Source organism: Dreissena polymorpha, chromosome 6 (assembly GCF_020536995.1).
Source record: "Dreissena polymorpha isolate Duluth1 chromosome 6, UMN_Dpol_1.0, whole genome shotgun sequence".
NCBI classification, from domain to species: domain Eukaryota; kingdom Metazoa; phylum Mollusca; class Bivalvia; order Myida; family Dreissenidae; genus Dreissena; species Dreissena polymorpha.
The window spans coordinates 22,262,671-22,276,697 of NC_068360.1; the positions used below are offsets into that span (position 1 = coordinate 22,262,671).

The 14,027-nt window shown below is 34.2% G+C and overlaps 2 protein-coding genes across 2 annotated transcripts; one reads left to right on the plus strand and one right to left on the minus strand.

Moving 5' to 3' along the window:
- Nucleotides 1-6,622: 6,622 nt before the first annotated feature.
- LOC127834821 (uncharacterized) lies at nt 6,623-11,544 on the minus strand. Its single transcript, XM_052360883.1, has 4 exons — nt 11,214-11,544; nt 11,080-11,109; nt 10,019-10,084; nt 6,623-7,335 (listed from the first exon to the last, which is right to left on the minus strand). Exons 1-4 carry the CDS (start codon nt 11,359-11,361, stop codon nt 6,827-6,829), a joined length of 753 nt encoding a protein of 250 aa, XP_052216843.1. The 5' UTR covers nt 11,362-11,544; the 3' UTR covers nt 6,623-6,826.
- A 467-nt stretch (nt 11,545-12,011) lies between these two features.
- On the plus strand, nt 12,012-12,515 carry LOC127835503 (uncharacterized). The gene has a single exon (XM_052361945.1). It carries the CDS (start codon nt 12,012-12,014, stop codon nt 12,513-12,515), a length of 504 nt encoding a protein of 167 aa, XP_052217905.1.
- The last annotated feature ends 1,512 nt before the right edge of the window (nt 12,516-14,027 follow it).

Consider the following 14,027-nt stretch of genomic DNA (forward strand, 5'->3'; position numbering starts at 1 on the left):
ACAACGAAACTTTAGAGAAATATCTTTTATTTAACATTTCACAATGGGCATATTGTTGTATGATCAAACGCCTAAAATTATAGAAGTTAGTTTCTTTCCAGGGAGGTGTTACGTTAAATGGGTCTAAGGTAATATATGATAAAATTTAAGTTAATGCGCAAAGCCAATAGTCACAATAATTATCAAACAAGCAACAATTACACCGTCACGGTCCTGTTTTTAGGTCAATAGAACGGTCAAGGCATCAACAAAGTAATCATTCTATTTATAATATCCAGTGAGTTTACAAACTTGCCGGTGTTATTTTTTTCTAGTTCTTAAAATTGATAATATAAACTGCTTACGAATGAATCGTTGTGCTCTAACACACTGGTCAAATGTTAAGTAAAATAAAACGCCCTCGTTCGTAAACACCGCTATAACACTACTGTTCCAAACAAATATTGCTCCACCACAGGTCGTATACTGTGCGTATTATAATTACATAATTGCAACAGCGTAGATATACAACAACACATTAAATATATCCATAAATAGTAATTGATGAGTTTTCTTTCAGATTTTTAAAGATGCATGTTTATGGTGCATATTTTACCTAAACTGTAATATTTCAGGGAGCTATATTGTTTAATGCCGACCACCGTCACAAAATATATGCAAGTTTCAACTGGATCGAAATGGTAAACAGTGTTAACATAAGACCATGTCCAGTAGAAATTTCGTCCACAATATCTTTTGTCGATTTTGACCAAGCATCATACATAGAAACATTGTGTTTTGCAAACCGATACGCAGCTGCTATCTAGATGTACGACAACGGCCTTGTCTTATTTCTCAGCCTCCGTTCTAAACAAATGTATGCGAGGCATCAAATCACACAATAACACATTTATGTTAAGGTTTCTTCAATTGCGGAACAAGGCCAGTCTGAGAGTAAGTGACATTCTATATCATCACTCTGTACAAGTCTCACAAACGGGACAATTTTCTTCTAAGAGTATCTATTATAAACACCCAGGAAACGTCAAGACATAATATGCATACAAATATACTACATATATTTGTTAAGTCGATGGTAAAGCAGTACGTTCATCCGGCAACGATTTTTGACCAAATCCCTTAAAATTTGTCGTGAAAAATTCTTTGCATTTTGCATTTTGTCGACGCTTTAATTTTAAGTAGTTTTTCTTCATATATTTCTTTAATAATGACTACAAAGCATGACCAGGAGCTAGAAACAAAATAAATTTGATCTGCTTTAATAGGTCTAATCAAACAGAGTCTTATTAGATTTCAACAATTTATTTTTATGTTATTTAAAAAAAAACATTAACCGTTTTGTCAGATCGTACAGACTGTGGAAGAAGAACTACATAAAGGAGAAAACGAGGTTTTTAAAGTATACAAGATGCATGTGTTCGACGATCAAATTGTAATATGGATGTCAAGAAGATTGAGCGATCACTATATTTATATTATCTTGTAATTGGTTTCTGCACAAAAACTCAATTATGACCAGGATATATGAAGTTTTCAAAAATAATGCCCAAACGTGACACTTGTACGAAATTTATGAATAATACTCATACATCATTGCCGTTGTAAACTAAGCGAAACGGCACTAAAATTGCTACTCGCAGAAACATTCGTCTGAATGGCTTGAACAGAGTATGTTGCGAGAAGACAATAACATAAAAATAGTACATCAAATATAACATTTCTTATTTAAATAACTTCTAAAAATGCAAGGAGCTATTCGATGCATTTACTTTGACCTGCCCATATCGTTGGCAGATGTACTAATTGTGTTTTTGTTTACATCGAGATAAATGCTATTTAATTTCACAAGATTATTATTGGGAAAGCTAGTGTAACGTAATTAGGAATAATTCATAGGATGACAAACTGATATTATTTTAAAGGCAAAGAACGTTATAAAACCACAAAAACGGAATAAATGCAATTAAAAAGACACGAATATGGAGAAATTACGGTATAAGCTTTTTGTGTTTTGGTCCATTAACCATATTTCACTTGTGTCAGATATAGATTATGAAAATTAATTTTTGAAAATAACGCTTAATCAGTGACATGTCTGCGAAGAATATTAATACTTATCACGCTAGAAAGCATCTCGTGCATCCATTTTAGAACTGTTTGCGCTTCAAAATGTCAGATCCTGCACATAGGTACCTAGCTAAAAGTGCAAGAAAGTATCCTAGAAGCATAAACATGGGAATATTAAAACTCAAAAAGTGATAATGTATACTGTTAACATGATTTGCAAATAAATGTTTCTTACTTCAATAACTCCACCCAACGGAATATTTCCGTTAGCAACTCATGTTATGCTTTCGCGTGCCAAGGAAGAATAGAGGATAATTAACACGATAAAGTTAAATACAGTTGCTGTTTACGGTTGACCAAAAAAAAAATTGTACGTGCCGAGATCAATAGTTATTGTCGATGAAATACTTTGTGATGCTTACATGCCTGAAAAAAGCGAGTAATGAAATCTGCTGTGAATAGCCTTGCAACTTATTCACTTCTGGTAAGAGCAAGTGAAAGGTGTTAATCTCCAGTCTTTGAAATGATGATAATGTTATATACTACGATACTGGAACAAGCTCGTGCAAATGGACGATCACAAAATGACCAAGAAAGTGTTTAGTGCTGACTATAATAGTCACACGGAAAATAATAACTGGGCAAAATATTTGAAATAGGTACTCAGTAAGATCGGTCTCTCAAACAATTTCGATAAAAAATACAGTGGTTAATCTTTCACAAGCAAGTGATCAGATTCATATTTAGTATGCCAATAAATGGAGCTAGGATATCCAGCATGTTCATAAAGTTAGGACTTATCGACTTTTTAAAGTACATTCAAGACAGAGGAATACAATGAACTTAAACTAAACAGAATGAACGATCAATGTTGTGTCAATACTGCAATTAAGGGTTGAAACTGGGCGATTTGTAGGATAACCTTTAGAATAGAGGACTTGTAGATTTGGCCACGGTGATCGTATAGAAGATGAAGTACACTTTTTGTGTGAGTGTGATACTTACAATGCTTTACGGCGCATACACTTGGCAGATATACAAATGTATCACCTGAGCTGACAAACCACAAAAAGTGTAATTGTTTGAGTGTATGTTTTATATACAGACTGCAGGATATTTTTTTCTTAAAAGAATAATACTAATTATTAAGTAATGTAGAGTTACGTAAGAAAAGTAGCAGGAATAATAATTAGCAGTATATGCAGTAATATGTTTAGTAGTTATTCTAAACAGTTCGGTTTAAACGGTCTTGACGGGCTAAAATGGATATAAAAATGTGTACCAACAAATATGTACATGTCATGTTTTTACAGCCATTATATCTCAACTATCTTGTGAGCTTACAATTTTATATGGTGTTTTTTTTCTTATGTTTGCATGTGATTAAAATACTGCCTACAAACGAATCATTCGAACGAAACACTGGTTTCATATTACAAATTAAGGAGTTTCCCTCGTTGATTAACATAGTCAAAACAGTACATTTGCAAACTCATTCTGGTCCCCCTCCTTGTTATTGGTACATATTACATTACATAATTTCACAAAATGATATATGCAACGTCATATTGAAATATTTTAATTAATATTTATGATTAGTTTCGTATGTTGCATTCGTAATTGTAAATATACATTCTTCTTATAGCTTAAAGTGGGTATGCACGATTTTGTCATATATTTATGAATTTATATAAAATGTGCAAAAACAACTTATTATACATATATTTCAAAATAATTTAAAACAAAAGTTAAGAAGAACATTTGTCGAAAAATGCGAAATAAGCCAGATATTTGATTCTGAAATCGAAAATGTATGTACAGTCGAATTCGCCAGTATGTATATCATGCATGTACGATGCGAATCTATATTTAGTTTTACGCATCTTTTTAATTTCTTGCAACAATATCTATTCATTCGACATACGAACACTAAATCCGATCCTAATAAAAAGACGAATGTTTCGGTTATTGTAGGAAAATATGTACGAAATATCTTCGTCACAATCGGCTCGGGGCGCTAATTTGTATTTGCTGCATTTGTGAAATTCGTAATCAATGTATAATTTTTCTTGCCTATTTTGTGTTATTGTAATATATTTTTATCAATATATTACAAATTAACACATATCAAAATCGTGCATACCCACTTTAAAGTTAATATTTCCTGTGCTATATTGGAATTCCGACAACCTTCGCAAAAACATTCAAATTTCAGCTGGCCTGAAGTGGTAAAAACGTGTTTCCATAAGACCATTGCACGATGAAAATACGTTACCAATATATGAAAGTCCAACTTTAATCTTTGATTGTGATCAAGCATCAGAAAAATAAACATGATGTTTTTCAGACCGATACGCAGATTCTATGTAAATGTATGACAACGACATTGCCTTAATTTCGGCTTTCGTTCTCAAGAAATATCCGCGAGGCATGCAATTACATAATCACACTCCTTTGTAAGGTATTTTAAATGCGTAACAAAGCCAGTCTGTAAGATTTTAACTTTAACGAGTAATTGAACCTCGACTGAATAAATCACGTAGGAACTCAAATGCTGATATTGTTTAAAGACTGTTGTCGAGAAAAAAAAAACAGTGATTTATGAAGAAAATGCTTATCATAATTAAGATGTAATATTATTCTACAAAGCGACATGCTCGGTTAATTATTTGTTAACACAAACACAAGTTTGGTTCATGTGCGAGAGGCTTTGTTTTATGAGATTTTAATAAAGTTGCGTTTTTATTAGTTTGTCTGCTTACATTTAACTTTTAAAAATCGTTTTGTTTTCAGATTGCAGTAGTAAGATTGGGACTAAAACAGCTATTGACTATTTCTAGATTTAGCTTGGTTTTAAGTCAGATAATTATTGAGTAATGCTTGTAAAATAAGGAACGCGAAATGTGATATTTTGAGAGGCTCTAGACACGCCTGATATTGTATAATTGTGTCGCAATAGAAACTGTTAAATTGCGTCCCTTTGATGATTCGCATCAATGGTTTTCTTGTATATCGATTTTCTTACATGTAGCCTGAAGCAAAAAGAAGCAATTGCGTAATCAAGAATATATACTACCTCTTAATAGTGATCTCGCCAAATATCTTGCAAAAGAAACAATAAAGCATGACGTTTAACTCCGTTTTTTTCTATACATACGCATAATGGAACACCAATTATTTTCATTGTTTTGCATTTATAAGCGGGTATATACATGCTTTTTCATATCAGATAAAACGTTAAAAAAGAATACTTAAACTTCAGGAGAATTGGTTCCAGATCGTTAAAGAATAAAGAATTTTATAAATCGGAAATATTTATTTATGGGATGTGAACACCAATTTATGTACAAAAGACCAGTACACTGTTGAGAAATCCCTATTCTTTCGTGCATTCTTACAATATGTAAATCTGAAATGAACACGAGTAAAAGTGTCTGATTGTCATGAATTTAATTGAGGCAAAACCATAACAGGTTCCATTAAAATAATATTTAATTTGTTTTATTACACACTCTTGTTTAATATGTTTTGGTTGCGTAAAGGTTGACAGAAAGAAAATATGGTGATGAAAGTATGCTTCTCAAACTGCGTTTGTTTTTATTTGAATAACACATAAAATCGCTTTAAAGCGTACTGAATCGTGTTTAATTTAAAGTCTGCATATTTAATATATGGTAAGTGTGATTTGCTTTCTGAATGTTACTTGGTTGTCTTCGCGTCTACGGTACCGCTAATTGACGTGTTGAATACTGCTACACACAGTTAGCCCCCACCCCACCCCTTTCAATTGTTCACCACAAGGTGCTTCTTTTTATGAGTTAGAATTGTAATTTATATTAATAGAATAGAAATCTGTGTCAAAAAGGCATGTATTGCGGACCATTCTTACTTCTTTTTTCTTGACCGTGTATATGACTTACGAAATAATAGATACACCATCGCATCGCCTGAGCATTTACCGCTAACAAGCTATACAATCTGGCTGGCTTTTTTTATTTTGGTGTCGAATTTTATTTTAAACATGCACGTTAATAGAGATATAATATTTAACTCTGCGCTAGCTCAAGTGTATGCTTAAGGAGACAAACCTTAAACAGAACCAAATCTGAAAATGACCTGTCAAAATATCTGTCTCTGGTATAATGATTCCAATGACATCACCTACATAGTTTGAGGACGATAATAAATGCAAATAGACTGATCCCGGAATTCGCACGAGGGTTAGAAAAACCCACTTATCCCTAGGAACAAACATCGCTGGCCCATTATATCAACCAATGATAGCTTTATTAAAACAAAACGATTGATACGGCGTGTGATTATAAACGGGTCAGCTTTATTTGTACCAGCAAATTAGTGGGCTTTTCCAAAAGGTTGCTTTTCCGGGATACACATATTATCACTGTTTTATACAACATTCCGTAACCGCCACGGTTTTTGATATTCGCTGGCACCTTATCCGGGTCGCATGACGTGCATTCTATATTTACTGTTATACTCGACAGTAAGGTTACATTAAAATATGTGTTTATCGATAACATTTTTTTATTGCTCATGATATTTAATGTGATTATATTTATCTTCAAATACGTTTGCAATACATTTATGAATATGTTAAATCAAGTATGTCAAGTTTCAATAAATGTAACATACAGGTATACCTTTTAAACACTAGCTTGATTATTGTTGGAAGTATTGTGGTACTCATTAATAAAAAAACAAACAACCTTATAATTATAATGACCATGTGTAAAAGGATTCAATAGATTGCGATTGAACAAACAACGCATGCCAATTCTCGCCCATTTTCGTATGGAGGGCATTCGAGTCCCGACTGACAGTGTGCCTCGACAAAGTACATCATGTTAATGGCCTCTCGATTTCCGGTACCGACAATAGCCTCTGGTCGACGATCAAGACAGACATACTCTGTCGCATGGGCCTCTCCAGGTAATCCGGTCACAATGTAGCCACTATATTCCTTGTTCCAGCCAGGATAGCAGTCCGTCCTACCAGGTATCATGAGCGAGGTTGCCGACGGAAGGAGACACACAGCGCAGGGGGCTTGAATTCCATTTAGATTTTGACCAAGAAATGTAGCTAGATCACTGTCGTGATGTGGATTGAACCTATATTCAACACCGGTAATAAGTACTTTGTTGTCCTCTGTTGTTGTGGAGTAGTCCCACTGCGGCGAGCTTGATAAACACAAGTAGTTCCCTCCAGCACTACTGCTAACACCATGATAGTCACTTCCACCCATGTATCCTACCAACATATTATGTGGAACATCACATAGATGATTATGTTCAGTGATTATGGAATAATTTACGCCATACATTAATGCGTCTGAACAAATATCAAACAAGCCGTACATAACAAGGAAATAAATATTTGATTATAATAACATTTTATTCAAACTTAGTTTACTATTACTATTTGTTAGTAAATGAAAAATTATGTGAGCAAATAAATAGATCACGAAGAACAAATATTTGTTACTTCACAGAATTTGTGTATTCGTATCTTTAGCCTGTCACTTTTAACGTGACACTGACATTAAAGTTCTGTTCGAAAGAATAATAATGTTTCTACAGCAATTTTAATCGATTTAACGTACCAATGTTAAAAGTATAGTGTTATGATCTCATAAAACTCGTACGAAACGTGCACGACACAACTAAACGTATGGAACAAAACTATTTGTAAACGTTATGCTTAGGACAGAGTTCACGGACCCCAAGTCGATAAACATGAAAGATAGTTGTTTCAAAAGTTGTAAAGATCCGAATAATACTTATAAATTGACTGGTCATATATGTTAAAAATAACTACACTGAATGCCTTATCTATTGATGTCATGACACAAGAATCACGATTTTGATTTTAATGTCCAGACATGTACGTACAGTAACAGTAACAGAAGTGTCCTATTGTGAACCATTTCTTGTACAATTTCGACGCATACTAAGTACCGTACCACTGTCGCGCGTTTACGATGCAAAATTAGACTATTTTCGAAAAATGTACATATCTAAATCTACCGCTTACTGGCACTTTGCATCGGAGCGGACATTCAACCAAATTAAGAACTCGAAATGGTATTGACTTAATTTGTCCTTGCCAATAGTTGTCTTCATTGACGGATAATGTAGCGTGGTAACACTTAAACCCCCATTCTATCGCAAAATATAAACTTCAAATGTCACCAGTTTTAACCAAAGTTAATAAGTTTAATTTCACGTCAAACTATTTTGTTTATACGAAATGTATTTTAGTTATAATAGAAAGTGCTTTATGAAAATTTGATATATACTTTACTGCATATGTAGATATACCGAGGCATCAAAAGCTAGTTTTAATTAAAAAAATAGCATTTACCAAATTGTTATTTATTGACACAAGAATTTCTCTGCACTTTAGATTCCTTAGAAAATATCTGCAAATGTATTTAAATTATCAAGGAAATATGGATTTAAAAATGCGAATTAGTCATTTCAATTATTTTAGTTTAGTTTAAACCTATTTATTTTAGCTCGATTGCGTCGAAAGCCTTAGGCTAATATAAACGCTCTCGAGTCCGTTTCCTGGGCCTAGAACCAGTACTTGATGTCTTTGGGGGAGATCTAAAGAACGCTCCCACGGTGGGGATCGAACCCGTGACCCCCCGGTCGCAAGGCGGACACCATATCCATTACACCACGGCGACCTTGAATTATTTTAACGTGTGCTCCTTAAACATTTATATTACTATTTAAAAACTGTAAAAGGAAACAATACAAATAAACCTATCATACAGAAACAGATACAACCATCATGCTCATTTGTAACACACTATGTCCGAAGGTAGCAGGTTAATTGTATATGCGTGTGTTGAATTGCAACTCAAATGAAATCGTACATTCATAACTTTCGTTATTCACTTGTAATTTTTTTCTCTCTTTTCTTTTGTCAGAAATATATGTCTTAACATTCCTCAACTTTAAAGCTAAAATACATGTATGCCGTTGTCTTAGTTGCACATATATATGAATCTTTTCGCATTTATTATAAGTAGAACAATTTCTACGAAAACGGACCAACAACAACAAGATTAACTTAACTTTAGAGTAAATATGTGTAATCAACGTCAGGATCAAGTTATTAAAAATCGACAAACATTATTATGCAATTATTTCGCAAGAGTACACAGATCGTTAATATAAAGTTTTGGACCAAAAACCTTATTTTCCCTAAACTGACTATGGTATTCACTTGAAACAAGAATTTAACCGATGCCGATGAAATAGTTGCCAAACACTCAGTTCCGTCCTTCAACAAATGTACAGACATTCCTTTTTATAAAATATTTGCTTTCTTAAATACCTATATATTAAAGCACAGTGTTCTCTCACAGCTTTTGTTGTTAGTGGTTTTTTGCTGACTTGTTCGTGGACATCGTACAGCTTTGAACGGTTAAATAGAACTGAATCGTTGCAAACGGTTTTTGTTTTATCAGTTATAAACTAAATTAGTTCAGGGAAACGTGAGAGATGAGCTGGATGTGTCTTCCTTTTTGCCAAATGAGCTAGCAAACATGATTTGGTCCATGTGCTGTCTACTTTGTTCTCGAGTTCTAAGTCGTTTGTTCGATGCCTGCTTGTTTATAGAATGGTTCGCTATAAGGTTTTTATGAAGTATTTCTTCTACTATGTTTAACGGTTAGTTCATTTAGATCAAGTTATGATAACAGGGCATTTCCTTTAAAACGTATCATGTATAGTGTCAATGGAACACACAGACAAACGAATTTTGAGTATCATTTATGAGACAATTTTGTTTCATACCTGTTAAAATTCTTGCTAACTTTATTCACTCAAGCTTACTATTAATTATTTAATAAGAAAATCGTTTCGTTTTTTTACTGCAAATTGGCGCCATAATATTAAAAAGTTCGTTTAATCAGATATACCTGCATAAACCAATGTAGCATTGGTTCCGTCGCACGTAGTTCGTCCCCATCGGATGTAGGTCGATCCTTTCATATAATAAAACAGATTATAAACATAATAATCACCAATCCACAATTTTCAGACACTTTGAGGAGTTTCAAGTCGTGTAGACCACATTCATGTCAAGTCTAGTCAAACAAACGGAAAGAGGCCTTACATACATACAGACGGTCTTCTAACGCATTACTTTTCTCAAAATTGTTCTGAAGATATCAACTTAAAATTTCGCACACGGCTGTTTGAGAATATGTTAAACAAAGTTGCATTTAAATCATTCGCCCATCACACTCTGGCCCTTCAAGACTACGTGTGATGTTGTTTTCTTTGTGCTGCACACGTCAATTGAAGTATGCGAACTATATGTTTTGTTTACATATTATTCTTGTCATAAGACAATATGATAATTCATAAACTACCCCATCACACAAAAAAAAAATTGTGACCAGTTAAGCATGATCGTAAAGACACAACCTTTAACCCCTTGTAGCCTCCGGGAATCTGAATGGACCATTATTAGGTAATAGACGAGCATTACATCGGAATTCACCTGATACAATTGTTTCGCCATAAAGTTAATGTATAAACTATTCTCAAAGCTATCAGTTGACATATATGATATTGATCAACCCGGATTTAATACTTGGTGCGTGCGTTTTCCAAGGAGATAAGCGATTTAACAATATTCACGGAAAGTATTTTTAAAGATTATGTCGTTTTGGGACAATTTTGTTTAAAGTTGCACGTTTATTGATCATACATCGAATCATTAATTTATGACAATGAAGTTTCTAGCAGATAGCAAACATTATTTATTTATTAAAATTAGAAATTTTAACGAAATATGTTGATAAATTATCGAGAAGTTATAAAAAATATATACTGCGTTCTAAGTGCCTTAAAGAGTGTGGATAAGTTGAATATGTCGAAGTCACAAGTCCATTCCAGTCGACTCCGCAAGAACGATATCAAGCTGTTTAATCATTTACATAATATGAATATAGATAATATAACAGTGGCTTACCACCGCCTGCCTGAGGACGGTTCATCAGACCTGAAAAGAAATAACATGAACGCTTTATTTCCCTTTCTAAACTAATGATGCTAACTGCACAAATGACTTCGCCATTAGATAGGATTTAATTTGGACTTTTTTACCGTGAACAAGCTGTTTCAGGTGTATCAATTCAGCCGCCGTGTCCACGTCGGTGTGAAGAACCAATCGTTTGTTGTCATTGGAAAGGTCGTTAGCTGACATGCGCATTGCAATTTCCATCGCGATTACAAACACCACGTATGCCTGCATTGTACTTAGAAAGGTGCTGCCTCTAAAAGCTCTTGGTATGAATTGATTGGTTTGAAGATACAACTGCCATTATAAAGTGTGTGACAAGGGTCTTATCTGATTGGTGTGAATATTGCGTTTCAACAACAGATTGCAAGATATTACAGCCCTAAACAGTGAAAAAGAGCCAATTTAAGAGACAATCGGTATGATCGTGATACTAGATCTAGAACATGATCTGCGTCAAATAGCATTGGAGTCATGTGTGATCAGAGCAAACGGAACATACGGAATTTTTCTTATTATATAGAATATAACGCGTACTTTGACCGCCAGTGAGTGAGGTTTCAGTATGAAGGTGATGAGACTTCGCACGGTGCTTGTTGCCCTTATAGTGTGTGACCTAGTAACCATACTAGATCTTGATTGGCACTGTTGTGCTTCATAAATAGTTTGCCAGTTGACGGGGGTTATAACACAAAATCATAGATTATGGTTATACCAGTATCTTTTTCTATTAATCGGCCAATATATTAATATTTAAAGTAAAAAAAATCGTTCCATGTAACTTCATTGAGTGCCTTTTACACTGAAATTCCCGACGCCCTTTGATGCTTTGCATCAATACTTATCTTGTAGTTATATTATAGATGTGTCATTTCGTAGGTTACATGGCTGGGAGTTACTATCATAATTTTAACGCTACTGCCGGAGGTAACTATCTGTGTTTATCAAGTTCGCCGCAGTGGGACTATTCCACAACGACAGAAGATAACAATGTAGCTATTACAGGTGTAGAATATAGATTCTCTCCACACCAAGAAAGTGATTTAGCCTCATTTCTGGGTCAAAATTTAAATGGAATACAAGCCCCCTGTGCTGTGTGCCACCTTCCGTTGGCAACCTTTCTCATGATACCTGGTAGAACGGACTGCTATGCGGGATGGACCAAGGAATACAGCGGCTACGTCGTCACCGGCTATATTGGAGTTCCTCATTCATCGGAGTATGTCTGCCTTGATCGGCGACCAGACAGTATAGTCGGTACCGGAAATCGAGAGGGTAATAACATGATGTACTTTGTGGAAGCACACTGCCAGTCGGGACTTGAGTGTCCCCCGTACGAGAATGGTAGAGAATTAGCATGTGTCATTTGTTCAAAAGCAATCTATTGAATACTATTGATTTGAAAATGTTTAAGTTTTGTTGTGTTTTTATTCATTATTATTTTTGGTAGTACATTTATACAAACATACACTTTTTTACACCCCACCCCCAAAAAAGAAAAGAAATACTATTCAACAATACGAAACCTGTCAAAGATGTAGCATATATCTTATAAAAAGCACACACATACCTTATTTACTCTACTGACCATTTAGATATAACATGTATGTCCCGAAAACAAAATTTCGCAAATATAACATAATATAAAACGGCAGAAACACTTTTAGGAGAGCAATCCTTGTTCTTATCAACCACTTTTACAACAGAAACTCAATCATAAATATGTAATGATTAAAAATGGTAACACTAAATACAAGGGAATGGGATTGGGGTTACTGGTTCCAATGAATGCCGAATATCACACTAAGACGCGCGTCTTAGTCGATCTCATTCAAATGTACATTATGCAGACAAAACATGAAAATGATGAATGTCAAAACGTGACGCGTGACGCGTGGATCTATAGTTACTACACATATAATTTTAGCGTACTAGCGTCGTAAGTATCGGGAAGCTATTACAATGATTATAGGATATGGTATAATGTTACTCTGTTATACTAGTATACAATGAAAAATGGTATATCTATACAATATATTGAACAATCAATATAGCGATGAATCGGAAAATTTCAAAATAAGCAGCTGTAAGTAATATCTTTAACATATTTTATCCACATTACAAAAACAAAGCTCTGCTGTTTACAGCTTCTGAACAATAAAATATGACATCATTGAAGATAAGTACTGGGATATGTTCTATTGAGTTCACACAACACAAATCCAACTGTGGTAGAATTTGACATAACAAACAATGAAACTTCAGAATCTCTTTAAGGAGAGAAATCATTGTCTTTATCCAATACTGTTATAACATAAATCCATGTTAAAACACAAAATTATTAAAACTGGGACCACTGCCTCGTAACGATCCATGCAAAGCGTTGGGGTTCAAAACCGTTTGAGGACTAGACGAACCTCACAATAAGCCCAGAATTAGTTACAAACTAACACGCGTCTAATACGATCGCAATCAAACGAACATATGCAAATATCAAATGAAAAAAATGAATGTCAAAACGTGACGTGTGACTCAATACTAAACATAAACGTTTAGTGAACAAGTGTCGTAAGTATTATATCAGCATCTTAGACATCGTGCAATGTAATCTTGCACGATATAGATCAATGTCGCAAGGAGCCAATCAGGTTTACTAAACAGGATACCACAGCACAAAAGCACCAGACACAATTCAAAACCATGCATGAATAACAATGGGGTCACCGCAACGGGTCGCTCGGTGTCAAGTATTAGGCTGTTCAACCGGTTTTCCAACCTCATAATTGTCCAAAAGTTATTCATAAAACAGTCAATTATAAATATAAAACAAAAAACAATAATTATAAAACGACCTTATAGCATCATAACTTACATCAAATAGTAACAACAAGGTGTCACAG